This window comes from Nomascus leucogenys, chromosome 14 (assembly GCF_006542625.1).
Source record: "Nomascus leucogenys isolate Asia chromosome 14, Asia_NLE_v1, whole genome shotgun sequence".
Classification (NCBI taxonomy): Eukaryota; Metazoa; Chordata; class Mammalia; order Primates; family Hylobatidae; genus Nomascus; species Nomascus leucogenys.
Window position 1 is genome coordinate 69,824,396 of NC_044394.1, and position 25,207 is coordinate 69,849,602.

At 45.1% G+C, this 25,207-nt stretch overlaps 1 protein-coding gene across 3 annotated transcripts in view; it reads right to left on the reverse strand.

The window, feature by feature from the left end:
• The window catches only part of ST3GAL5 (ST3 beta-galactoside alpha-2,3-sialyltransferase 5), a 52,565-nt gene that overhangs the window by 22,189 nt on the left and 5,169 nt on the right, over nucleotides 1–25,207 (reverse strand). For all 3 annotated transcript variants that reach the window (XM_030827442.1, XM_030827441.1, XM_030827443.1), the window contains exon 2: nucleotides 1,413–1,536. In XM_030827442.1, the coding sequence (XP_030683302.1) occupies nucleotides 1,413–1,536 (124 nt within the window). The remainder of the gene's footprint in view (nucleotides 1–1,412; nucleotides 1,537–25,207) is intronic.

The window sequence follows — 25,207 nt, forward strand, 5'->3', positions numbered from 1 at the left end:
ACTGCTTTAAACAATTCTCTTCATGAAAAAACAAATGTAAGAAATAATTAAAGAGAAAGTAATCCATTTTCTAAATAAAGGGGCAGTTTTTTTTTTCAAAAAAAGCATCTAGCATAATATATTATACATAATAGATGCAAAATATTTCTTAATATTTGAGGATGAGAATACGATGAAGTGTTGCTGGGAGTGTTTTAAAAACTTTAAAATTCTCATTTAAAACAGGCTTCCCATGACAACTTGGACAAGCATCTTAATTCTTCCCTGGGATTATGTATAATGATAAGTGAACAGGATGCTATCAATTTGTGTAAAAGTGGGTTTGGGCAGGGGGCATGGTAGAGCACATACACACAAAATATTTATCCTATACACAAGAAACTGGTGACACTGGTTATCTTTAATTATGGAGGGGAAATGGGGAGCAGGGATGAGAAGGTGTTTCACTGAGACTCTTGAATACCTTTTGAATTTTCAATCTTGAAAACCTAGTACCTATTCTTCTCTTCAGCCCCAGAAAAGGTGTTACATTCAGTGCATATACTTCCCTTATTTTGATTTAAAAAAAAAATAAAAGAAAAGAGCATGAAGGCAAGCCCAGTGTCTACAGCACATATCAGACTGTGTCTTAATTTCGGCACGAGTCCACCTCACCCACAGCCTAAGCAGCACAGGGCACAGGTCTATCTCCCCTGCTGCCTTGTGGCTGGCGCCCAGCATGACGTCATGAACGTGATGGGCCTCAATAAATATTGGTTGGTGACTAAAGGGAGGCCGAATGTAACATAAGCTTTATTCTTATAAATTTCCTTTTCCCCTACACTTCCTAAGTCAGTAAAGTGAGCCAGAAGACTAGATTGCAAGGTTGGATTTCTATGTTTAGACATGAAAAAAGGGCAATTTTCAACTGGGTTTGACTGGTATATATGTAAAAAAAACACCTGCCAAGTTTCTCCTTGATTAATTCTACCACTTATTAGGATATAAGGGTGACCTGGCTCAAACACCTGTCATCATTTTTAGTATTCAATATTTAATAGTATTCAAGGGCCTTCAGGGAAATTTAATTAACCATATTTTAGATTAACTTACAATAGCTAAGGGAAAAGCCCTCTTTTGTTAAATAAGGGCATGAAGAGCAGTGCACAGTGAGAGCTGCTCTCCCAGGCATCCAGGCCAAGGTACAGAGCCTGAGCAGCTACTGGCACTGTGCACTTACCAAATACAGCCAGCTGTACAGGCCCACTCCAGCTGTGCACTCAGTCTTTACTCAGACATGCCTTTGAATGATCCTTTGACCAAGCATGCCTCTCCAACATTAGTCATCTTGAGGGCTCTCATTGAATTTTTCTCCTAGTTCTACACAGTTGACCCAAAGCAGGGGGATCTACAGTCCCAGGGGCGGTACTTACTTGAGGATGTCTTTTAATAACAAGCTGGGCCTTCTCATCTTGCTTTGAGCTCGGGTGTACCATTGCAGGGAAGGCCTCGAGCAATCACTTGTCAGTTTCACATAGGTGTACTCACTTGGCATTGCTGTGAAGAGAGGGGAAGAGGGCAGTGGGGAGAAAGAGAGGAAAGAGTTAGGAGGATGGATTATGGTTTTCAAAGAGCCTTTATATGTTGCATCCATACCATGGAATAGTAACTGGCAATAAAGAAGAACGAACTGTTTGTTACATGCAACAAAGTGGATGAATCTAGAGGGAACTATGCTGAGCTGATACCAAAATGTTACATACTGTATGATTCTTAACATTCTTTTCTTTTTTTTTGAGATGGAGTCTTGCTCTGTTGCCCAGGCTGGAGTGCAGTGGCGCGATCTCGGCTCACTGCAACCTCTGCCTCCTGGGTTCGAGTGACTGTCCTGCCTCAGCCTCCCGCGTAGCTGGGATTACAGGTGCATGCCACCATGCCAGGCTAATTTTTGTATTTTTAGTAGAGACAGGGTTTCACCCTGTTAGTCAGGCTGGTGTCGAACTCCTGACCTTGTGATTCACCTGCCTCAGCCTCCCAAAGTGCTGGGATTACAGGCATGAGCCACTGCACCCAGCTGATTTTTAACATTCTTAAAATGCGGTGGCTCACGCTTGTAATCCCAGCACTTTGGGAGGCCGAGGCGGGCGGATCACGAGGTCAGGAGATCGAGACCACGATGAAACCCCGTCTCTACTAAAAACATACAAAAAAATTAGCCGGGCATGGTGGCGGGCGCCTGTAGTCCCAGCTACTCGGAGAGGCTGAGGCAGGAGAATGGTGTGAACCCGGGAGGCGGAGCTTGCAGTGAGCCGAGATTGCGCCACTGCACTCCAGCCTGGGCAACAGAGCGAGACTCCGTCTCAAAAAAAAAAAAAAAAAAAAAATTCTTAAAATGACAAAATTATAGAAATGGAGAACTCAGGGGTTGTGGAAGGGGAGGTAGACGTGGCTATAAAAGGGCAACACGAAGGACCCTTGTGAGGATGCAGATGTTCTACATCTTGACTGTATCCATGTCAGATTCCAGCTGTGATATGGTACTACAGTTTTGCAGGATGCTATCATGGGGGAAAATGAGTAAAGCATACATAAAATCTCTCTAGATTATGTTTTACAACCTCATGTGAATACTATTATCCTAAACTTTAAAGTTTATTTTTTTTAATAAAGGACCTTTTACCTTTTAGAGCTACATACAGAAATATCTACAGATCAAAAAGCGAAAATGAGATCTGCTTCAAGAACTCAGGAAGGGGATAAGTGGAGGGCTGGGGAGAATAGACAAAACTAACGTTAAGCTGATAACTTACTAAAACTGGGAGATGGGTACTAGGGTCCACTACACAATTCTCTCCACTTCTGTGTATGGTTAAAATTTACATAATAAAAAAGTTTAGAAAGAAAGTTACATTAAAAGCAGAAGTGTTACATCAAGAAAAAAGAAAAAAGAGAGAATATGGCAATTTAAAAACACTTTTCTTAAAAAATATGTTCTTAAGTGTGCCTGGTTATTTATTCTTTTGAAATAATTTTATTAGCAATTTTCAAGTTCTAAATAATATTCCAATAGTACTGTAGTAGAAACTGCTCCATCTCCCCCATATTCACTTTCCCCTAACTCAACTTAATAGAGCTCTGGGTTTTTAGTGGGGCATAGTACCTCCCAGAATGAAGACTACATTTCCCAGTCTCCCTTGGAGCTAGGACTCAAGACTAAGTTTTAGCCAATGGGATATGAGTAGAAGCATCCTGTGCAATTCTCAAGGTGCATCCCTTGGCATACTCTGGCATCTCCTTTATCCCCTCTTCCTCCTGACTGAAATATGAACCATGATCTGCCACTCTGGACAACACAGAAAGGACATTACTCAAGGATGGCGGAACAACAAGAGAAGGAGCTGGGGCCCCTGGGACAACCCCATAGGGCAGAGAGCTGCCACTCTACTTCTGGACTGGTCTATGATAGAGGAATAAGCTTCTGTCTTGTTTAAGGAATTGTTAATTAAAGGCAAAATTATATCTTAACTAATATAGGCACTAGTTACTATTATAATAAATGCATGTATTAATTTAAGAAATAATGTCTTCACTATAGTTTTTAGTTGGATGGAAGAAGTTATATCTCATTCATTATTCACTTCATTTTTCCCGTTAGGGTTTTGCCATCTTCTTTGAAAAAAATCTGTTTATCTCAAACTAAACAGGCATTCAAGTTTTTTTTTTCTGCCACTGTAAACAATCTCTTCCTTAACTCCTTAATTCTAATTCTGTGTAGCAACAGTTTTTATCATTACGTATAATTCTATCAAAATAGTTTCAATAAGTGTTGAAGGCCTTATTAATAAACCTTTGCTGAAGAATCTGCTGAATTATTAAATGAGAAGTTAGAACAACTGAGATCCTGGAAGGTTTTCAAACACCACAATTCTGTGGTTACTTCATGTACAGTCAGCCAAGTGGTGGGAACCAGCAGGCTACCTGTAGCCTGTGCATATTTAAAATGGAAACTTCTGAGATGACCGGAATGATACTCAGTTCACACCAAAGTGGACCTCCAGAGAACAAAGATGACTGTGGTAAGAAGATGAGAAAGACTCTAGGGTCTCCGCCTCCAGGTGCTCTGTTGCTGAGCCAGACAGCGCTCTGGCTCTTGTTCTATTCTGCCCGTCAGACTATAAGCCTGTAAATATTTTCCGCACTCTCTCTTACCAGCTGGCTTCTCATAAAGTTGTGATCCTAGGATGTGCTAGTGAAAGACTGGGAGACAATCTTTCTTTTCCCCCGACTTGGTGAAGCTTTGGATAGCAGTAGTAGCAGGCAAGGGAAGGTGTCTACATGTGACTCCTGCAGCAGTCGTGGACATTCAGATTCTTGGGTTTTTAGGCAGCAGATGCCATGGCACTTCCAGCAACTTTGTGACAAGTACAAGCTTCAGACTAGGGGTGACAATGGCTCCCTGAAGACCAAATCCATCTCTTTAATGTGGACCTCTCACCTAAGCCCAGACCTGTATACCTAATGACTTGTTTGCTATTTTCACCTCAAGCAACATTCCTAAATGGAACCAGGCATTTTCTCCTATTCCTTTCATTCTTTGGTATCTGAACCATCTGTTCAGCCATAAGATGAAAACCTGCAGGTCAACCAGACTTTCATTCTCAACCCCAGTCAATCCCCAGGGCCTGCCAATAATACCTCCTGAATTTCCCCTGTTCACTACATGCCTTTAATAGAAATCACTTACCTCGAATGCCTTGATCTCAATTTTATCGCCTCAAAGCCATCTTTCAAAAATACATATCTGCCTACTGGTTCCCAGCTTATTTCAGATTCTGTGACTCCATGTGACAAACCTGTCTATCACACTGCACAAAGAAGTACTGTTAGAAAACTGGATGTGCCAAATTGTTACTTCAGTGACTTTGCATATGATGTGCCCACAATCTGGAATCCCACCCAACAATCTGCCTGGTGAGCTACTTTTCATCCTTACACCTAGCTCAAACATCTGTTTCCTTATCTCTGAGGTCATTTTTCAACACCACACCCATCCCTGGGCACGTCCCTATCTCTATTTACCAAAATGAACTGAATTTTCTTTTGCAGACTCCTGGAGGAATGAGCTGCAGAGCCAGAACTCTGTTCACCTTTGTATCCCTAACACCTAGGACAGAGATTAGCATACAGCAGCCCCTTAAGAAACATCTCGAATGGAATGAAATGTGCATTACATGTCTGTAGCCTGTCATCAAACAAGATAAACTTCCAAGAAAAGCATTTTCTCAATACTGATTAAGAGTAAAACTAAAACTGAATGTTAACAGAAATTATAATGGCAAGAATAAAGCATAAACTCTATTGAAACATCTAAAATGGCTGGGTGTGGTAGCTCACACCTGTAATCCTAGCACTTTGGGAGACTGGGATGGGAGGATCACTTGAGGCCAGGAGTTTGAGACCAGCCTGGGCAACATAGTGAGACCCTGCCTCTACAAAAAAATAATAATAAATGAAACATCTAAAATGTCCAACAGCAGGAAATTTGTTGGTAAATGACAGCACAAACTACATGAATACGCTACAGTACTTAAGATCTTGCTACACAGCAGGGTCTCTGACCGACAGCATCAGTGTAACCTGGAAGCAGGTTAGAAATGCAGAGTCTCAGGCCTGCCCCCAGTCTTGCTGACTCAGCATTTTAATGAGATCCTGGGACATTTATATGCACATTAAAGTTTGAGAAGCACTAGCTTAAAGTACTCAGTACTTACATTTATTGACACTGAAAAATATAAGAAAAAGGCAGTTTTATAAAAATCTATTAATCTACACATGTAGTTACCTCCTGGGATATATCTATTAAAGGTATGTGCTCTGTGGTGGGCAGGCATATGCAAACCCACCCCCAAAGGCCAAGGAAGAGGCTGACGAATCCAGTTTCTCAGAAAGAAACATGTGAGGGGGACTTATGAACAGACGCCATGTCCTGGGTGGTGGCAAGACAGGATAATGGTTGCCCATGCTATTACTCCCCAGACTGAGGGCATATACACCCAGGTCTTAAATACCATATTGAAGGAATGTATAGCACATTGACATCCAACCCTCAGGAAAATGCAAGAATTTGCCAAAGGGCAGGACTTATGGTATAACAGCAAGACTGTTTTGACCTAAGGGCAAGATTTACAGTAAGTATATGAAAGTAGAAACCTTAGAAGCCTTCTTGGGACTGGGGTTAGTCAGAAGTCAACATGGAAGATTAGCATCCAAGATGGCATTGCTTTAGCCTCCACAGTATAAGAGTTTGCACCACTGCACTCCAGCCTGGGCGACGGAGCGAGACTCTGTCTCAAAAAAAAAAAAAAAAAAGAGTTTGACTTCCCAAGAAGTTTCATCAAATCCCTGTACTTCAGCTCAGCAGGCATTACTTCTGATTTACAAGGGACCATGTGGATTCCACGTCCCTCAACATCACAAGAGAAGGGCCAAGCTGGGTACAACAGATAAACGGCGGAGTGGCCTCTCCATGATCCCCTGGAGAAGCCAGGCCTTATCAGCTGAAAGTCATGATCACCTTGACACCATCTGGACTATTTTCATTCATTTCTTTTGTTTGCAATTTTCTGTTCGGTGAAAAGGTGGCAGTTGAAGGTTGGATTATATGAACATTGAATCAGGGGCATGCTTTGTTAATTGCTAGAATAACTGTGTCATAAATTTCAATAGCAATTATACTTTTGTTTTTTTGGTTTGAGATGGGATCTTGCTCTGTCACCCTGGCTGGAGTACAGTGGTGTGATCACAGCTCACTGTGGCCTTGACCTCCTGGGCTCAGGCCATCTTCCCACCTCAGCCTCCCGAGTAGCTGGGACTACAGGCACACACCACCATGCCGAGTTAATTTTTGTATTTTTTTTTGTATAGACGGGGTTTTGCCATGTTGCCCAGGCTGGTCTCTAACTCGTGGGCTCAAGCCACCCACCAGCCTTGGCCTCTCAAAGTGCTGGGATTACAGTTGTGAGCCATCATGCCCAGCTGGCAATTAAACTTTTTTTTTTTTTTTTGAGGTGGAGCCTCACTCTGTCGCCCAGGCTGGAGTGCAGTGGCATGATCTCAGCTCACTGCAACCTCTGCCTCCCGGGTTCAAGCAATTCTCCTGCCTCAGCCTCCTGAGTAGCTGGGACTACAGGCACGCACCACCACACCTAGCTAATTTTTGTATTTTTAGTAGAGACAGGGTTTCATCATGTTGGCCAGGCTGGTCTCAAACTCCTGACCTCAGGTGATCCACCCACCTCGGCCTCCCAAAGTGCTGGGATTACAGGCGTGGGCCACCGCACCCGGCCGGCAATTATACTTTTAACCAACAAAAAACGATCAGACTGCAGGGGAAGAGTGTTCATGTAGCCATAGGTAATTATAGGCATAGAGGCATCTGGAAGAAAGTACACCTGTCATCAACAGGTAGTACAATTGTTTTGTTTTTGTTTTTTTAGAGATAGGGTCTTGCTCTGTTGCCAAGGCAACAGTGCAGTGGTGTGATCATAACTCACTGCACCTTCAAACTCCTGGGCTCAAGCAATACTCCCACTTTGGTCTTCTCAGTAGCTGGAACTATAGGCATGTGCCATTGCACCCAGCTATCTGTTTATTTGTAGAGATGGGGTCTCTCTCTGTTGCCCAGGCTGGTCCCAAACTCCTGGCCTCCAGCGATCCTCCCGCCTCACCTCCCAAAGTGTTGGGGTTATGGGCGTGAGCCACCATGCATGGCCTGGTGGTGCAATTGTGAGTGAGTTTATTTCTTTTTGCATTCCTTTTCTTTTTTACTACCTGAATTCCATACATTACCAGTTCTATTTCTGAAAAACTGAAACTATTTTCACTTAGGGAGGAAATCCTTAAGCTATGATTGAAATTTAAGCTATGAGAAGACATTTGAAAATCACCCAAATAAAATATTTTTAGGATCCCTTGATCATCTCTTTAGTATGCGACAAAAATATCCCAAAAATTAAGCATTTAGGCTTAAAAAGCAGAAACAAATCATGAGGAACTTCACTAAGAAAGGACCACATGTTTGCTGAACTGGAAAAAAACAGATTTATGGAAATGCAAAATAAAGGATGTTGGCACTCAGCAAGTCCAGTTTGCCTCAGGGGGCAGGAACTGGGTTGCTCCCTTTCTGTGGAAGCCTCACTGGGCTGCCAAAGAGATGGTGAGTGAACCCCCGACGGACAAAGGATGACGGAGGCCCCTCCCTTCAGAAGGCTCACGCTCTCTCACCTGGTCTATTCTGGCACTGCAGCTTCAGCTAGAGACACAGGGTATCACAAATAGCTCCCCACACTAAAGCCACCCAGCCAATGGTGAGCACGCACACACATGCACACACAGCCTCCATTCAGTTAAGCAAACGAGACCCTCTCCTTAATTCAATTAACTTACATAATGTGAATGCTTGGGTTAGAATAATAAAACTACAGACATGCCCTACTTACCAAAATTGCTTATGTGGATATTCCTGTATGCATGCTTTCTTTTTTCTTTATAACACTAATCATGAGACATGTTGATTCTTCATAAGCTTTTTACTTTTGAATTACACATTTGTCTTGTCTCCCCCACTAGAATGCGGATTCCATGCAAGCAGGGGTCTCTGCTTTGCACACCACTGTCTTCACAGTGCCTCGGACGGGAAGAGGCATATAAAGGGCATCCATATCTGTTTACTGAATAAATATGCAGTTTCTTATGAGGGTTTTGGAGGCGATGGTGGTTATAGGCATTCCTCCAAGGCTTTTGTTGGCAGGCCATCACAAGGTTGGCCTGTCTTCTTCCGTCCTGTGGCTCCCTCCTCGTTCTCCTTTTTCATCTCCTAAGAGTTAGGATCCCCAGGGCTTAACAATTTGATACTCTTCTCACTCAGGCTGCCAGGAACAGCCTCCGCATCATGGCTTCAGCAACCACCTTTATGCAGAAAAGGTCTGACTTTCAAAATTATATTTTTCTACCCACATATTAAAAGGTAACAGATTCTTCTTAAAGGGCCCATATGAAAAAATAATTCTTTTTTATGTGCTTTTTAAAATGATAAATAATCGTACACTTTTTTTTTTTTTTTTTTTTTGAGACAGTTTCGCTTTTGTTGCCTGGGCTGGAGTGCAATGGCACCATCTTGGCTCACTGCAACCTCTGCCTCCCAGGTTCAAGTGATTCTCCTGCCTAAACCTCCCAAGTAGCTGGGATTACAGGGGCCCGCCACCATGACCAGCTAATTTTTATATTTTCAGTAGAGACAGGGTTTCACCATGGTCTCAAACTCCTGACCTCAGGTGATCCACCCGTCTCGGCCGCCCAAAGTGCTGGAATCCTACATGTTTATGGAATACATGTGATATCTGGATACATGCATACAATTTACAATGATCATTAGGATATCCATCACCTCAACCATTTATCTTTTTTTTTTTTTTTTTTTGAGACAGGGTCTCATTCTTTTGCCCAGGCTAGAGTGCAGTGGTGCAATCATGGCTCACCGCAGCCTCGACCTCCCGGCTCAAGCAATTTTCCCACTTCAGCCCTCCAAGTAGCTGGAACTATAGGTGTGCACCACCATACCCAGCTAATTTTTTTAATTTTTAAAAAATTAAAATTTTAATTTCGGCTATGCTGCCGAGGCTCATTTATCACTTCTTTGTGTTGGGAATATTTCAAATCTTCTCTTCTAGTTACTTTGAATTACACAATAAATTACTGTTAACTATAGGCACCCTACTATGCTATCAAACACTAGAACTTATTTCTGTATTTTCAATAATTCTTAAGGCCCTAATGAAGAAATATAAGGGCAAATTTGGGCTTTCAGTCAATTTGTAAGACACTTAACTTCTTCAAAATTAAGAATTCACCATTTAGGCCGGGCGCGGTGGCTCACGCTTGTAATCCCAGCACTTTGGGAGGCCAAGGCGGGCGGATCACGAGGTCAGGAGATTGAGACTATGGTGAAACCCCATCTCTACTAAAAATATAAAAAATTAGCCGGGCGTGGTGGTGGGCGCCTGTAGTCCCAGCTACTCGGAGAGGCTGAGGCAGGAGAATGGCGTGAACCCGGGAGGTGGAGCTTGCAGTGAGCCGAGATCACGCCAATGCACTCCAGCCTGGGTGACAGAGCGAGACTCCATCTCAAAAAAAAAAAAAAAAAAAAAAGAATTAACCATTTAATATAAGAGTAGAATAAATGCCATAAAGCAGTACATGATGAATTGCCAAATTAACTATAGAGATAATTACTGGTGCATGAGTAAGGCACTGATATTTATTGAGAGGCATAAGCCAACATATGATTTCACTACATCCTAAAAAAACTTATATCACTGGATTGCTATCTGCATTTAACCTGCCAGAGGACACACATGGGTAGATACAGAGCTGAGAACTCCAGCCCACATCTACCCACCTCCACACCCATGCTTTTCCAGCAGCAAGGTGGTCAGGAGGGGGAGGACCTGGAACAACAGGAGGGTATTTGTAATGTTGGGAGGGGGCTGCTTTTTAAAATAGTGAAGTCACACCAAGGCACAGATGGTTATAAACAAAAATCCGAAGTTGGGAAAGCAGAAAATAAACCAACATGGCTGCAGTGGACTGTGTGGGAAGGCGAGCAGGTGCAGCTTCTAGGCTAATATGGCCAGCAGAACACACTCTGTGGGGTGGGAGGATTCCAAGAGCAGAAGGACTTCCGAGCACAGCAGGAGACAAGGAAGCCTAGTCTGCTGCATGCTGGGTGGGTGACAAGGCAGGATCCTGGGCCCTCCCTACTGTGGTGACCAGGCAAGAGGGGAGTCCAAGGCCTAGCCTGGTGAGGGGGATGGGGAAGGAATGGGGACAGAGGTCTCTGAGCCAGAACAAAAGCAACACTGGTGATGAACAGAAGCACACAGGGACAAACCTCGGTCCCAATCAGAGAAAGAAATACGAATGGAAGTCAATTTTTGTCCTTGAGTGGAGACGATGAATTTGAGATGATAAATTACCACATGAAAATGTCCAGGAGGCGAGGCAGGCGGATCACCTGAGGTCAGGAGTTCGAGATCAGCCTGGCCAACATGGTGAAACCCCGTCTCTACCAAAACTACAAAAATTAGCTGGGCGTGGTGGCACACGCTTGTAATCCCAGCTACTTGGGAGGCTGAGGCAGAAGAATCGCTTGAACCCAGGAGGTGGAGGTTGCAGTGAGCTGAGATTGTGCCATTGCACGGCAGCCTGGGCAACAGAGTGAAAAGCTCCATCTCAAGAAAAAAAAAAATGTCCAGGAGGTACTTGGGAACGTGCAAGGGGCAGGGTGGAATTTCTGCAGCAGGTCTGACTGAAGTAGGCCCCAAGCCACCCACTGTGCAGAACAAATGAATTGCCCTCTCCCGTGCACCTAGACTGGTACCAGGGACCTACCATCCGTGGGAAACGGAGAAAACAGCCATTCAAGTCACCATTGGAGTTTTGTGTTTGAGATGAAGAATTCCATTTGGCAAAGGAGAACAGAAGACAAGGCAGGAAGCCTTACCTCAGCCAAGAAGACAGTGTTGGGATGCACGCAGGTTAAAGCCGCCTAGCAACAACATGCAACAGCTACAACTACAGCAGCGGCACAGGGGACGGCCGAGAGGAGGGAAGACATGGTGTGCTGTGGGCAGACAGAATGAAGGGGCCAAGCAAGTCCTGCCCCAAGGTGGGGCCGGGGGGTGCAGGCAGCACTGTGGCCCTGCTGTGGCCACTGAATGTTGGCTGCTACTAGAACACGGGTGTCCCCTTCTCTGCACATCTGCCTTCCATCCGCAGACACTGAATGACTGACGTGTTAAAGGCTGGCCCCCTCGCCTGGACATGGGACCACCGTGAGAGCAATTCAAGCCCCCGAGCTCTGGGCTGAGACCACAGCTTTGCTCAGCTCTGCCTGGCCCTACTCTCTTCATCCTGGGAACTCCCTCAGCAAATCAGGAGTCCCTGAACCCCTGTCTCAGGCTCTGCTTCTAGGACAGGAAGTTGGGTCAGCAAGGTCAAGGTAGATCAAGGTCAAGGTCAAGAAGATCATGGATGATGAGGGGCCCTGGAGGATTTTATTCAGGAATGGGACATGAAACGTGGAGAAAATAATGGGGCAGCAGTGGGGACAGGGGAGGAGGGAGGCTGCTGAGGGGCTACCACAGTGCTCTGGGCACCATAGGCTCAGCATGGACGGGACCTGGGATGGATCAGATGAGGCGAGAGTCAAGGGAGAGGATGACTCAGGTCACAGGGAGGAAAGAGGAGCCCTCTGCAGAGAGAGGCCACGAAGAGGAGAAAACGCCATAGAGACACTAAGTTCAGCTTGGCCTTGTGGAGTCCCAAACGCCTGTGGGCTGCCAGGTTGGTAAATCCCACAAACAGCTGAGAACCAGGCCTGATGTCCCAGGAGGCACCTGAGCTGGAGCATCAGCAGGGGTTGCACTTGGCTTTGGGTAATAGAAACCTGGCTGCTGTGGCCTTTAACCAAGAAGAGATTTATTTTTCTCACAAAACAGTAAGTCTGGGGACAAGCAGACCAGGGCTGGTGTAGCGGCTCTGCGATGCCAGGATGTCCCCAGCTCCTGGCATCTTCTGCTCTTCCAGCATCAGCACGTGGTCAACCTCTGCCCCATTCAGGCCAGAGGAGAGAGAGACACAGGAAGAGAAGGGCAGCTCCTATATCAGGCAAAGAGGGAGATGCAGGAAGGGAGCAGCAGCTCCTAGATCAGGGAAACTGTTCCCAAGACCACGATGGCCTTCCATTCACATCTCCTTGGCCAGAACCCCATCATACGGCTGCCCCAGCTGCAGAGTAGTCTGGGAACTTTCTACAAGCTGGGCAGGCTGCTTGCCCAAATAAAGTTAGGGTTCTGTCAGTAAGAAAGGAGGAGAGAGAGAAGCTTTAATAGGCACTAGTAGGGTCTGCCACAGCTGGAGGAAAGGACCTGGGGCTATTTGAATTAAGAAGACAGTTAAGGGCTACTAGAAAGAGGTAAGATCCCCAAGTGGAAGAACAAAGTGCAGGCCTATCTTGACTTTGGGAAAACTGACCTTGAAGGAGTAGGGGAGAAAGAAAGGAGGCGTTAAACAAAATGTGGAATTCTCATGTGCCAATTTCAAGCCTAGTTTCAGACTTTGAAATGACCATTATTTAAGAAAGCAACACACTAGTTCCTAAACAAAATACATTTAAAATCACTTTAACCTAATTATAAGTAACATACGTACGCCCATTGTATCCACAAAAAAGTGTAATTTCTAGAAGTTTCACTGATTCCTCCAACATACTATGGAGCCCTCTAAGTGAGGACGTAAAGATGACGGACCAAGACCCAGCTCTCCAGATACCCAAGGTCCTGAGAAATAACGGGACTGTAACTACAGCAGCGTGGAGAGAGCTTTACGGAAAAGGGACCTTCTGAAGTGTGTCTGACACACAGCACCCACACAGTGAGGTCAGAGAGTGTGTTCCCGAGGTGGGCTCACCGACACCACCCATAGGTATGATGACAACAGCCGCAGGGCTGGGGCCAGAGGGGAGGATCCAGGGAGTGCAAGCATATTCTAAACTAAACTCTCCTCTACCCCTACCCAAGAGGGAGCAGCAGCTTGGGGTGGGGCAGGGGGCAATGCTCTAGTTGGAAATGCTCAAGAGCGCCCCAGCCCCGGGCCTTCCCTGTGGCTTATGGAGCTCTTGTTGACACGTTACTTCTCTCTTATGATTTCAGAAGTCAACCTGTCCTCCCTTGTCCTCCCAAGCAGCTTGTCATCTTTGTACAATCTAGGTTGCTAATTTCAAACTAGTTTTAGCAGCAGAACTCTTTTTTACATCAAAACTCATGTAGAATCCTAATCTATCATAATGCAGATATATGGTACTCAATTGATCTTTCTGGGGGTTTCTCAACCTCAGCACCGATGACATTGGGACCAGGTAATTGTTTATGCTAGCGGCTGTCCTGTGCATTGCAGGATGTTCAGCAGCAGCTCTGGCCTCTGCCCATTAGTGGCTAGTAGTATCTCTATTCCTTTCTCTTCCCCTCCAGTTTTGTCAACCAAACATGTCTCCAGACATTGCCAAGAGTCCGCTGGGGAGGGCGAAATCACCCCTGATTTTAACCATTGGGATAAAGTCATTGTGTACCTTAAAATTTCCACGTGGCCTTATTTTTAAAGTCAATGGGGGTAATGAGACAATGCAATATTGCCTGTGGTATAAACACTGATAACACAAATTTTAATATCTAATCTTTTTCTAGGTTTGTTTGGATTGCACAATCTCAAAAATTCTTGACTCATTGGGAAATGTGTTTGTGTCCTCACCTGTATAATGGTGCCTAAGCCAACAGACATACGTGGGCCTGAATCCACACACTGACCCAGGCAGAGCAGTTGGCCCATCCACGCAGAGTGCACAGCTGTACACAGACGTAGGAGGAAAGCACTCACTCCTGGATTGACACAACTGCAGCAGGGCCTCTTTATAACCATCTCACTCCACTCCTGCCACCAAAAGGAAAAATACCCCCACTGTATGGTACTTTCCAATTTCAACTGGGTGGGCAGGGTCTCATTTGTCTCTTTGGAGTGTGAAATTTCACCCATGAAATCAAAAGCACCGAGGAAATGCCAGTGCTGAGACCGCACCCAACCAGCTCCTAGTATTTGTTCAGTTTAAATTATAAACACCCATACCACTGTCTCTACCAGGAATTCTCCAACCTGCCCATGTACAAGAACCACTGGAAGAGGACCAGGTGCAGTGGCTCATGTTTGTAATCCCAGCACTTTGGGAGGCTGCGGCAGGTGGATCACCTGAGGTCAGGTGTTTGAGACCAGCCTGGCCAACATGGTGAAACCCCATCTCTACTAAAAATACAAAAATTACCCAGCCCGCCCACCTGCAATCCCAGCTACTTGGGAGGCTGAGGCAGGAGAATCGTTTGAACCCGAGAGGCAGAGGTTGCAGTGAGTCGAGATCGTGCCACTGCACTCCTCCAGCCTGGGCAACAGAGCAACTCCGTCTCAAGAAAAAAACAAAAAACAAAAAAACAAAAACCAAACAAAAACAACCAACCAAACAAACAAAAAAACAACCACTGGAAGAGGCTGCAAAGCATGCAGATTCCCACACTTCATCCCCAGAATGTCCCATCTGGTGGTAGGTCCAGGTGAGGACGCTGACTGTGCATGTTAACCAAGTTCCCCAGTGTTACGTGGGTGCAGCACTTTGAGAAATCCTGCCCACCAGCAAGTTTCTCACAGCTGGAGGAAAGCACGTGTAATTAACAACAGATTTTTAGCCTATATATTTTCAGATTCTCCTACAAACTGAGCAGAGTTATGAGGATCTACCTTCTGCAATGAAGAAAATAAAATGTTGCTGTGTAAATGCACAATCAATACTGTACTAATTTTGACCATCAACCAAGATGCAAGCACTTCAATGATTCTTGTGCTTTTTAATCTACTTCAAATCTACTATTCCTCTAGTGTTGCGAACACATCATTACTATCATTCAATTGCCTGCTTTTTATAAATGTAAAAGTGTTAAGGCAATTAATTCTGAGCCCTTGGACTATATGAACATTCTCTAAAACTATAATGTGCCCGGCACGCACGATGGGATTTCTCCAAGACTTTACTGAAGTGGTAAAGATGTCAGGAGGGCAGTTACTCTAAGAGCCCAGTTCCGCTTCCACCTATCTCACACTCTCCTCCTCACTCCATGTCAACCAAGGGGACCTCGTGCTCGACTTGCCCTTCCTCTGCTGCCCCTCTGGATGGCTCCCTCCCCACCATCTCCGTTCTGGTTTTCATTCAAAAGTTGCCTTCCTTGCCACTCTCTGTAAAACACCACTTCCACCCCCTCACTTTCCTGCTTTACTTCATAGCATTCATTGCCACTGATACATATTTGCCTATTCTCTGCTCTCCCTACTGAAATATAAGACTCCCAGCTTAGGGACTGTGTCCACTTTGTTCACTGCTATAATCCAGGAATGTAAAAAGTACCTAGCATATAAAAGGCATTTAACAAGCACCTGCAGAGTGAATGAACAGATGAATGAATGATCAGTGGCCTGCAACTAGATCCCCACACAAAGTTAACCCAAATTCACCATGGTCCTAACAAGAGACCACTGTGAAGACCAGACCTTCCAGGTGTCCAAGTATCATAATCATTGGGCATTTATTCAATGTCCAGATAGCACCAGGCACATGGAAAACAGGGATTGAGATCCTTTTTCAAACAAGACCCACCATAAGTCTTTGTTGAGGGGAGGCTAGGGGAACAATATAAAATGACTGTCTCCCACCCACCATGGAAGAAAATGGCAAATGGATCTTTTTGTTGCTGCTGTTGTTTTTGAGACAAGGTCTCACTCTGTCACCCAGGCTGGAGTGCAGTGGCATGATCACAGCTCAATGTAACCTCGAACTCCTAGGCTCAAGTGATCTGCCTCAGCCTACCGTAGCTAGGACGATAGGTGTATACCACCACACCTGGCTACATTTTTAATTTTTTTGTAGAGATAGAGTCTCAGCTTTATTGCCCAGGCTGGTCTCAAACCCCTGGCCCCAAGCAATCCTCCCACCTCAGCCTCCCAAAATACTGGAATTTGCAGGCGTGAGTTACCACACTTGCCTGATTTTTTTTTTTTTTTTTTTAAAGAGAAGAGCAAAGAGACGAAATACTCAACTGTTTGGCTATTTGGTAACAGCCAAATCACTCAGTCTCTTTGAGGATGTTTGGTAATCTGTAGAAAGCAGGGTTGGGTGACAACATTTCTTTTTTTTTTTTTTTTTTTTGAGACGGAGTCTCGCTCTGTCGCCCAGGCTGGAGTGCAGTGGCGCAATCTCGGCTCACTGCAAGCTCCGCCTCCCGGGTTCACGCCATTCTCCTGCCTCAGCCTCTCCGAGTAGCTGGGACTACAGGCGCCCGCCACCACGCCCGGCTAATTTTTTGTATTTTTAGTAGAGACGGGGTTTCACCGTGGTCTCGATCTCCTGACCTCGTGATCCGCCCGCCTCGGCCTCCCAAAGTGCTGGGATTACAAGCATGAGCCACTGCGCCCGGCCAAGGGTGACAACATTTCTATGGCTCCTTCCTCCAACAAAATGTTATGATTCTCACTCATCTACATTTCAAAGGAAGAACAAGAAACATGAAGCTTAGCTTACTCAATGGATGCTAATATGTTACAGCCATCTAGGGGAGAAAACCAGAAAGCTGGAATAAGTGGGAGAAGATGGATTTAAGACAATAAAAGTGAAAGAGAGTGGGGGAACACTGGGGCGGAAAAAACAGAGTGGAGGTTGAGAGACAGGAAATTCTGGGAAGGGAGAACTGGAAGGAAAAGACAGGAACAGGAAGAGAAGCCCCAGCACTGTTCTTCTTTCTGTTTCCTGGGGCTAGGGAGCTTCAGAGGAACTCCTCTTTGCGAATTCTTATAAGCAGACCTACCCACAAAGCGATTACAGGCAGCAACTCCGAGATCTTCCTCTGATTCCAAGACCTGCCGCCTGCTCCCCTCCCCACAGGAGAGGTTCCAGCCAGAAGTGTAGAAGGTTGCCCTAAGCTGGGTTTTAAAAGTGGGGCTGAGGAAGGACCCTCTTCATCATGCAGGACAAAATAAATTCGCAATTTCTGCCAAAACATACAACCTGAGTTCTGTCAAGGTAGCGGAGAGACCCATCTTTAACTGGCAAATGCTGAGGATTTGGATAAAACGCACCCTCCAAGGGCTCCACCAAAGCACCCTGGTGAAGTGCACTGATCTCTATGCATAAACACCCTCAAATGTGTTTAACTATATTTTAAAACTTATATTCTGCTCGGGAAGCCTCTTTCAGAGGCAGCTGTAGGGCTAGTCTAAACCAGGTAAATGTATGCGTTAGAGTTGGTTGACCAGATGCCTGAGGACAGCTACAAGGACTGCAGTCCCCTAAAATAGCAGTGACAATGGGTGGCTGGGGGCTGGAAGGAATCTTCAGGTTCAGCAAAGCCACACTGTTAAGTGTTCCTCCACCCTGTTTTCTTTTCTTTTTCTTTTTTTCTCTTTTTTTTTTTTTTTTTTGAGACGGAGTCTCGCTGTCGCCCAGGCTGGAGTGCAGTGGCGCCACCTTGGCTCACTGCAAGCTCCGCCTCCCGGGTTCACGCCATTCTCCTGCCTCAGCCTCCCAAGTAGCTGGGATTATAGTTGTGTGCCACCGCACCCAGCTAATTTTTGTATTTTTAGTAGAGACGGGGTTTCACCTTGTTGGCCAGGCTGGTCTTGAACTCCTGACCTCAAGTGATCTGCCCGCCTCAGCCTCCCAAAGTGCTGGGAGGTGTGAGCCACTACGCCCGGGCCTCTACACTGTTTTCTGATGGTACCAGAGGAGACAAAACAAATTCTGCAAGAAAGCTCAGTGCTGTGGGCATGACTTCTGTAATGACCACGGAAAGGGCAGACACTGAAAAGCCCCGTGGTGGCTTCTGATGCTAGACTGGCCACAGCACCCATGACCTGGAGGCTGCAGCTTTTAAACTTTATCTTGAAATAATTTCAAACTTAAAGTTGCAAAAATCGTATAAAGAATTTCCATCTGCCCTTTAATCAGACTCCCCAGTTGTTACCATTTTATTACATTTGTGCTGCCATTCCATTGGTATACTGTGTGCATATTTATTGGACCATTTGAAAGTTGAAGACATGATGACACCTACCCCTAAATATTTTAGTATTTCCTAAAAACAAAGACATCTCCTTTAAACAACCACAGCATAATGATAATTAGGAAATTAACACTGATTCAGTACTATTACCTAAATACCTTATATAAATTTCTCCACTAGTCCCAGTGATGGCCTTAGAACAAAAACAGCAAGAATATATGTTATTTTCTTATTTTCTGTTACAGGGTCCAGTCCAGGATCATTTGGCATTCACTGTCATGTTCCTTTGGCCTTCTTTAATCTGAAACCGTTCCTTTATCTTTCATGCCCTTGGCATTTTTGAAAAGTACAGGCCAATTATTTTGTAGAAAGTCCCTCAACTGGAGTTTGTCTAATGTTTCTTCATGATTAGATTCAACTTATGCATTTTTGGCTGGAATATCACAGAAGTGATCCTGTGCCCTTCTCAAAGCACTTCTCAGGAGGCATGTGATGTTGACTTAGGGGTTAAGGTGGTAGACGCCAGGTTTTTCCACTGTCGAGTGAACTATTTTCCCTTCGTAATTAATAAGTGACTTGATGGGAGATACTTAGAGACTAAGTAAATATCCTGTTTATCATCAAATCTACTTGTTTCAGTATCCACTGGTAGATTCTTGCAGGAGAAGGATATGACTCTGTGAGGTCAAACAAATTCAAACCTCAGGAATGAAACAGTAGGTGATGAACAAAAATTAACATGTAAGACTCCTATCAGACTTAACTTCCCCATTTACGTTCACTCTTAGCTATTAAGAAAAAAAATAACCTCTAGAATTGCTTTTGAGAATACAGTATATATGAGTTGGGAGTATGGTAATTTCTCTATTGGTGCTTCCATGTCTGCTAGAAACTTAGCCCTTCAATTCACAAAGTGTCCAGTGGCAGCAAGAAGAGACACCCAGGTCCAGAGAGCTAACAGCTGGAGCCATCCTCACACCAATGCCTGATTTTCCAAGGGCAATGCTGCGTGGCTCAGCTTGGTGATTCCCAGCTCACTGTGGCACAATGTAGGCAGCTACATTTAAAAACAAGAACTCTACTCTCAACTGATGACCAGCTTTAGAAACTCTGATTTGCCTTATCCAAGAAATATTTTAAAAACCCTGGTAGGACACAAGTAGAAATTTCAGAAAATAATATAAGAACAGAACATTTAAAAATCACTGTTATCTTACAACCCAGTGATACCCACTGTTAACATTCTGGTCTGTATTCTGTCAGCCTCTGCTCTTTGCCTAGATATATTATCATGACGGGGGTCATGCTATTTACACCAGCCTCATTCAAGGTGCATTCCACTCGGGAATGAAGTCCTACAAAAAAGAATAGATTTTTCTCAATTCTCCCAGGAATGATCTATAACTAGAATCATTCCAGAAGCAAGGAGAGAAGTTAATTCATAACATACAATGGTTTCCTGACAGTATTGGGGCAAAAGTCTCTTGTAGAACCTCAGTTGAGAAGGGCTGGTCTGTATGGTTGTCTAATTTCCTTTGTTTACCTAACAATCCTTTAAATAAAAATTTCATAACCTTCTTCCATACACCAAGCACTGGGAATATAAAAATAAATAAGACACAGCCGCTTTCCTCTTTAAATGAATAATCCAGCTAGGAAAACTGAAAATGCCCAAATACTCAAAATACCAAATAACGCTGTGATAGAGGAGCTACAGTAGACCTTGCGCATCCTGGGCAGGAAACCACAGGCTCCATCACAGGAAATCAGGGAGGCCTCCCTGAGGAGGTTATGTATGAATGGGTCCTCGAAGAATGACTAAGACTCTGGAGACAGGACAGAGAGAGGAGGCGGCATTCCAGACAGAAGGAAGGTAATGCCAAGACACACAGAGAGAGGTGTGTGCTGGGGCCGGATTACAGGGGCCTGGGGAAGAGTGGGCAGAAGATGCAGCTAGGAAGGAACCAGGCCTTCTTATGTTACACAAAGGAGGATGGCCCTAAGTGGTTCTTAAGTAGGAGAGCTCATACTGGGATGAAAGAGGCCAAGGGACAGGGTAGTCAAAAGACCACTGAGATCAGTGCAGTGAGGGGTGACGGAGGAGCTGAGCCACAGCCAGAAAGGCCGGAAGGTGGCCAACCAAGAGATGTGGAGGAGGAAGGTGCCACAGGACTTGGTGACCAAGCCAGGAGGGGCTATTATTATAGCACTGGGCCAGCCAAGATCCATCCTGTGTAACAAATTCAGGTGGCTAAAGAGGGGAGTCGCAGGGGAGAAGGTATGCAAGAAGGCTTCGAATGTTACTGTTTCTCAGAATGATTTAATGGTGAAGGTAGGGATGTCCCTCAAAGAGAAAGAGGCCAGAATGCGCAAGACATGACACTAGGGGTAAACTGAAGAAATTGCCCCTAGAACTGCCCCTCCCCTTGGGGTCCCACCAAGCTTTTACATAATAGCTCTCCTGTGGTGGGCCTGTGTGACAGCACATTATACACGCAAAATCTGCTACGAGAGAACAACTCTGTGGCAACCCCATGAATGCCCCAAAGAAAGCAAAATCTAGAAGCTAAATGTTTAATGGAATATTTCCCTCTTAACCCAAAGGAAGTACAAGTAGTTGGGCTGAATAAATAATACTTAATAGGAGAAAGCGAAAGTCAGCAGAACTGACAGTTAACAAAAAGCAATTCTAGGACCCAGTACCCAAAGGCTCCAACATGTGGGCCTTTTGCTAAACTTGAGCAGAATGGGGAACACAGGGTATCAGATGATGGGGAAGTTTGTAGGCAAATTCTAAAACAATGAAGATCCCACTGCCCCAGAAAGCATAAGGGTGAAAGTTCTTAAGGTTTTGGAGCATAAAAGTGATATCACCAAATAGGACCTTAGAAATATTCCTCAGGGAACAGCTCTCCAGGTGGATGGGAAGGGAAGATAGGGAATTTGCTAGGCATTTTTTTTTCCAATAACCCATGGTATTCAGTAATCCTGTATGTCTTATAGGAACAGAAGAACCAGAGGAGTCATAGAAAGCCCCAAATCAGAAAACAATAATGACCCTAGAAAAGGAACTGGAGGGACAGTGACTGGTACAGTGATAACCCAGAGTTTGGCAGGACCTGGCAATTTAGGGTTGGAAGGAGAGGGAGGAATTGTACAGGAGACAAAAGGAGATTTTGTTTGGGCTGCTTAAAACTCAGAACAAGTTACATTTCCATTTCTAAAACCAACAACATATATTCAGGTCTAACTAAAACATATAATTTCCTTTTACACCCCACTCACATCTCTTTTACTGTTGGCTCTAAAATTCTGAGAAACCAGCATTTGGGCAGGCTCCCCAACAGACATAACAGTTTTTAATTATACAACCCATTTTTGATCAAATAGTAGTATGTGCCTGGGGAGATAGCAACAAGAAACACACACACTGTCCCTCCTTCAAAATGCTCTCATAGGCTGGGCATTGTGGCTCATGCCTGTAATCCCAGCACTTTGGGAGGCTGAGGCCAGTAGATCACCTTAGGTCAGGAGTTCAAGACCAGCCTGACCAACATGGCAAAACCCCGTCTCTACTAAAAATACAAAAATTAGCTGGGCTTGGTGGCATGCACCTGTAGTCCCAGCTACTCGGGAGGCTGAGACAGGAGAACCAGTTGATCCTGGGAGGCTGAGGTTGCAGTGAGCCAAGATGGTGCCACTGAATTCCAGCCTGGGTGACAGAGCAAGAATCTGTCTCAAACAAAACAAAGCAAAACAAAACAAAACAAAAAACAACAAAACTCTCATAATCTCATTTTAAAAAACAGACAAGTAGGTCTATTTTAACTTATCTATGTTGGACATGCAGGCAGAGTGTCAGATGATGTTTCAGATTTGGGGTGTATGTGTGGTATGGTTTGGCTGTGTCCCCACCCAAATCTCAACTTGAATTGTATCTCCCAGAATTCCCACGTGTTGTGGGAGGGACCCAGGGGAGGTAATTGAATCACGGGGGCTGGTCTTTCCCGTGCTATTCTCATGATATTGAATAAGTCTCATGAAATCTGATGCATTTATCAGGGGTGTCTGCTTTTGCTGCTTCCTCATTCTCTCTTGCTGCTGCCATGTAAGAAGTGCCTTTCGCCTTCTACCATGATTGTGAGACCTTCCCCAGACATGTGGAACTGTAAGTCCAATTAAACCTCTTTCTTTTATAAATTGCCCAGTCTTGGGTATGTCTTTATCAGCAGCGTGAAAATGGACTAATACAGTAAATTGGTACCAGCAGATGGGGCATTGCTGAAAAGATGCCCGAAAATTTGGAAGCAACTTTAAAACTGCATAATAGGCAGAGATTGGAACAGTTTGAAGGGCTCAGAAAAAGACAGGAAAATGTGGGAAAGTTTGGAATTTTCTAGAGGCTTGTTGAATGACTTTGCCCAAAATGCTGATAGTAGCATGGACAATAAAAATCCAGGCTGAGGTGGTCTTAGATGGAGATGAGGAACTTGTTGGGTACTGGAGCAAAGGTGACTCTTGTTATGTTTTAGCAAAGAGACTGGCAGCATTTTGCCCCTGCCGTGGAAATGTGTGGAACTTTGAACTTGAGAGAGATGATTTAGGGTATCTGGTGGAAGAAATTTCTAAGCATCAAAGCAGTCAAGAGGTGACTTGGGTACTGTGAAAGGCATTCAGTTTTAAAAGGGGAACAGAGCATAAAAGTTCAGAAAATTTGCAGCTTATGTGACAGAAAAGGAAACCCCATTTTCTGGGAAGAAATTCAAGCCAGCTGCAGAAATTTGCATAAGTAGCAAGAAGCCTAATGTTAATCCCCAAGACAATGGGGAAAATATCTCCAGGCAATGTGAGAGAGCTTCACAGCAGCCCCTCCCATCACAGGCCTGGAGGCCCAGGAGGAAAAAGTGGTTTCATGGGCTAGGCCCAGAGTCCCCATGCTGTGTGCAGCCTAAGGACTTGGTGCCCTGTGTCCCAGCCACTCCAGCTGTGGCTGAAAGGGGCCAATGTACAGCTTGGGCTGTGGCTTCTGAGGGTGGAAGCCCCAAGCCTTGGCAGCTTCCATGTGGTGTTGAGTCTGCGGGTACACAGAAGTCAAGAACTGAGGTTTGGGAACCTCTGCCTAGATTTCAGAAGATGTATGGAAACACCTGGATGCCCAGGCAAAAGTTTGCTGCAGGGGTAGGGACCTCATGGAGAACCTCTGCTAGGGCAGTGCAGAAGGGAAATGTGGGGTCAGAGCCCCCACACAGAGTCCCTACTGGGGCACTACCTAGTGGAGCTGTGAGAAGAGGGCCACCATCCTCCAGACCCCAGAATGGCAGATCCACTGACAGCTTGCACTGTGTGCCTGGAAAAGTCGTAGACACTCAACACCAGCCCATGAAAGTGGCCAGGAGGGAGGGTGTAACCTGCAAAGCCACAGGTGTGAGCTGCCCAAGAACATGAGAACTCACCTCTTGCATCAGCATGACCTGGATGAGAGACATGGAATCAAAGGAGATCATTTTGGAACTTTAAGATTTGGGCCAGGTGCAGTAGCTCACACCTGTAATCCTAGCACTTTGGGAGGCCGAGGTGGATCACTTGAGGTCAGGAGTTCAAGACCAGCCTGGCCAACATGGTGAAACCCCATCTCTACTAAAAATACAAAAAAAATTAGCTGGATGTGGTGGCACACACCTGTAATCCCAGCTACTCGGGAGGCTGAGGCAGGAGAATCACTTGAACCCAGGAGGTGGAGGTTGCAGTGAGCTGAGATCACATGCCACTGCACTCCAGCCTGTGCAATGGAGAGAGACTCTGTCTCAAAGAAAAAAAAAATTTTGACTGCTCCACTGGATTTCGGACTTGCATGGGGCCTGTAGCCCCTTTGTTTTGGCCAATTTCTCCCATTTGGAATGGCTGACCCAATGCCTGTACCCCTATTGTATCTAACTTGCTTTTGATTTTATAGGCTCATAGGCAGAAGGGACTTAGCTTGTCTCAGATGAGACTTTGGACCATGGACTTTTGGGTTAATGCTGAAATGAGCTAAGACTTTGGGGGAGTGTTGGGAAGGCATGATTGGTTTTGAAATGAGAGGACATGAGATTTGGAGGGGCCAGGAGAGGAAAGCTATGATTTGGCTCTGTTTCCACCCAAATCTCAACTTGAATTGTATCTCCCAGAATTCCCACATGTTGTGGGAGGGACCCAGGGGGAGGTAATTGAATCATGGGGGCCGGTGTTTCCCGTGTTATTCTCATGATAGTGAGTAAGTCTCATGAGATCTGATGGGTTTATCAGGGGTTTCTGCTTTTGCTTCTTCCTCCTTCTCTCTTGCCTCCACCATGCAAGAAGTGCCTTTTGCCCTCCGCCATGATTGTGAGACCTTCCCCAGCCACGTGGAACTGTGAGTCCAATTAAACCTCTTTCTTTTGTAAATTGCCCAGTCTGGGGTATGTCTTTATCAGCAGTGTGAAAACGGACTAATACAATGTGTGTCTTAGGAAAGAGTTCCCAGAGGAAAGAATGTTTCTGCCCAG